This window comes from Octopus bimaculoides, chromosome 19, assembly GCF_001194135.2.
Source record: "Octopus bimaculoides isolate UCB-OBI-ISO-001 chromosome 19, ASM119413v2, whole genome shotgun sequence".
NCBI classification, from domain to species: domain Eukaryota; kingdom Metazoa; phylum Mollusca; class Cephalopoda; order Octopoda; family Octopodidae; genus Octopus; species Octopus bimaculoides.
Window position 1 is genome coordinate 25,561,671 of NC_068999.1, and position 2,390 is coordinate 25,564,060.

At 34.6% G+C, this 2,390-nt stretch overlaps 1 protein-coding gene across 1 annotated transcript in view; it reads left to right on the forward strand.

Annotated features, from left to right (window-relative positions):
• The window catches only part of LOC106877515 (collagen alpha-2(IV) chain), a 68,528-nt gene that overhangs the window by 9,091 nt on the left and 57,047 nt on the right, over window positions 1-2,390 (forward strand). The window contains exons 6-8 of the mRNA XM_052974643.1: window positions 240-275; window positions 907-969; window positions 1,282-1,455. Of these exons, the coding sequence (XP_052830603.1) occupies window positions 240-275; window positions 907-969; window positions 1,282-1,455 (273 nt within the window). The remainder of the gene's footprint in view (window positions 1-239; window positions 276-906; window positions 970-1,281; window positions 1,456-2,390) is intronic.

Consider the following 2,390-nt stretch of genomic DNA (forward strand, 5'->3'; position numbering starts at 1 on the left):
GTGTGTGTGTGTGTGTGTGTGTGTGTGTGTGTGTGTGTTTTTACACACACTACATACATGATCATAACGATATTCATGCATATGTAATCTTATGTCAAATGCAAGTGTTGATTCTGAAAATATTCATAATGCTATAAAATTAGTATTGAAAACTAGGAGCCTTCAACCTAATATCTTTTTGTTTCCAAATATGTTAGTGTATAATATTTTGTTTATTCATTTCATATCTTTTTTAACAGGGTGAACCTGGACGTGATGGAATACCTGGTCCTGTGGTAAGTATGTCAGCATTGAAACAAATCTGTTTTAAAACAAATCCTCAAAAAGTCATTGGAATAGTTTTAAAATATTCAAGAGGTGAGAGAGAATTGAGATGAAAGCTAAAAAAGAATATCTATCCTATAATAAAAAATGACTTAAAGGCAGTGGTTTTGTTGAGTATATTTCTCCCAAGAACAGTCAACCTTTGAGTTTCAACTACTTTTGAAATAATCAAGATTTGGTAAAAGTTAATAAAATATTTCATTTTATTTTGTATTTATGTTATAATCTAACGATCTAACAGTAAATTATATAAAATTGATTATTGCTTTGAGGAGGACATATACTGAGGATTACATCGCCTCAACATGAAAAGGATTACACCACACACATAAAATATAGGCAGTAAAAGATCATGGGAATAATGACCAAACCATTATCCCCAGATTTAGAATTGTTCGATGGTTAACTCCTGGTTACTTTTATAGTTTGTAAGAAAATATGAAAAATTTTAGTAAAAAATTAAACTTGAACACAGTTATGTCTTCAATATAATTTGTTTGAAAAAAATCTCTTCCATCTCTCTCTCTCTCTCTCTTTCTGTATATATATGTATATATATGCATATTTGTCCTTCTCTTTTAGGGACCACAAGGCCCTCCTGGAAAATCTGGCTTGCGTGGACCAGAAGGACTCAGAGGATTGACAGTAAGTTACTACTATTACTACTATTACTACTGCATTAGTAAATATGTGTGTGTACCAGAATTTTTTCTGCAACACACTATAAAGTTTCTTGAAGTTTTTTGTTGGAATTAGCAATAGTTCCAATCATACCAATTGCTACTGCTTCATTTTTAGATGTTTTAGAACATAAGCTGTCTTAATAATTTCATCATGAATGTTATTTCTATTGTTGTCATATAAAATGTTTGATTGAATTTCTTCAGCTTTCTTCTGCTACTCAGCTTCAGATATCTACTTCTGTCTCTTAAAAAGTGTTTCTGTTATATTTTATAGGGTCCTCAAGGTGAGAAAGGTGAAAGAGGTGAAAAGGGTCCAGCTGGTATATCTAAAAAGTCAACTCCAGGGCCACCTGGACCAAAAGGAAATCCTGGACCTCCAGGAAACTTCTGTGCACATAAGGAACCTAATGCAATGAACATAGGTAAAAAAGGTGAACAAGGCATGAGGGTAAGGCTATGAAAAAGTCAAGATTATGTTACTTTAATATTTCTGTTATGTTTTTTTTTTCTGTGAAATTTTCTCTCTTCAAACCATGAACAGGGTGTAGTAAGTGTTATTCTGCATAGCAGTAAGGCATGAGCATTAAATATGGAAGATGTATGAAGTGGTGAGAAAAAATGAGTTGAATACAATTCGTTGGGTATGAAACATTAATTTACATGAAATGTGAGATGAGAAAGTGGTTATGCCATAAAGACATTGTAATAGGAGGAACCATTGTGTTGCAATTGATGTGATATGAATGGATATTTCTGGCTGGGAGTTAGAATACTGTATCTTGACAGTGAAGAAGAGGAACCTGGCAGATGATGGACAAAAAATAGTTGGTGTGAAATTTGTGAAAATTGGGCCTCACAGCTGAGCTGCCACAGGTTTATATTGTAGATATGTCCAATCCATGACAACATGAAGAAAATAGCATTAAAACGTGATGATGGTAATAGAGGTGATGATGCATTTAATATGCTTCGTCCTATATGAATGTTATCTTTTAGAACTTAATATATCTGTAGTGAAATTACCTATCGTCACTAGATACAAAACTGCTATCGCCATTCTTCTCATTTAAATATAAACAAACGCGGACGTAGCGGAAAACATCAACCTTGTCATCACATGACTGATCATTATTCGAATCGGCAACTTCTTCGAACCGTTCCCGCCAGAACGCAAACTGACCAATCACAGCCCTTAATAAGGTCACGTGATAGTGTTTTTCTGCTACCGTCTTGGAGCCCCCTTAACGCCTTAAATAGATCAACTCATACCCAACAATTGGTCTCGGTCCAGTTTCTCTTTGAGAACTGTTCCGTGTACCACACGACAGCAGCAGCAACAATCAACCAGCGACCACTTCAACAGCTTCGTCCAGCCAACGATGA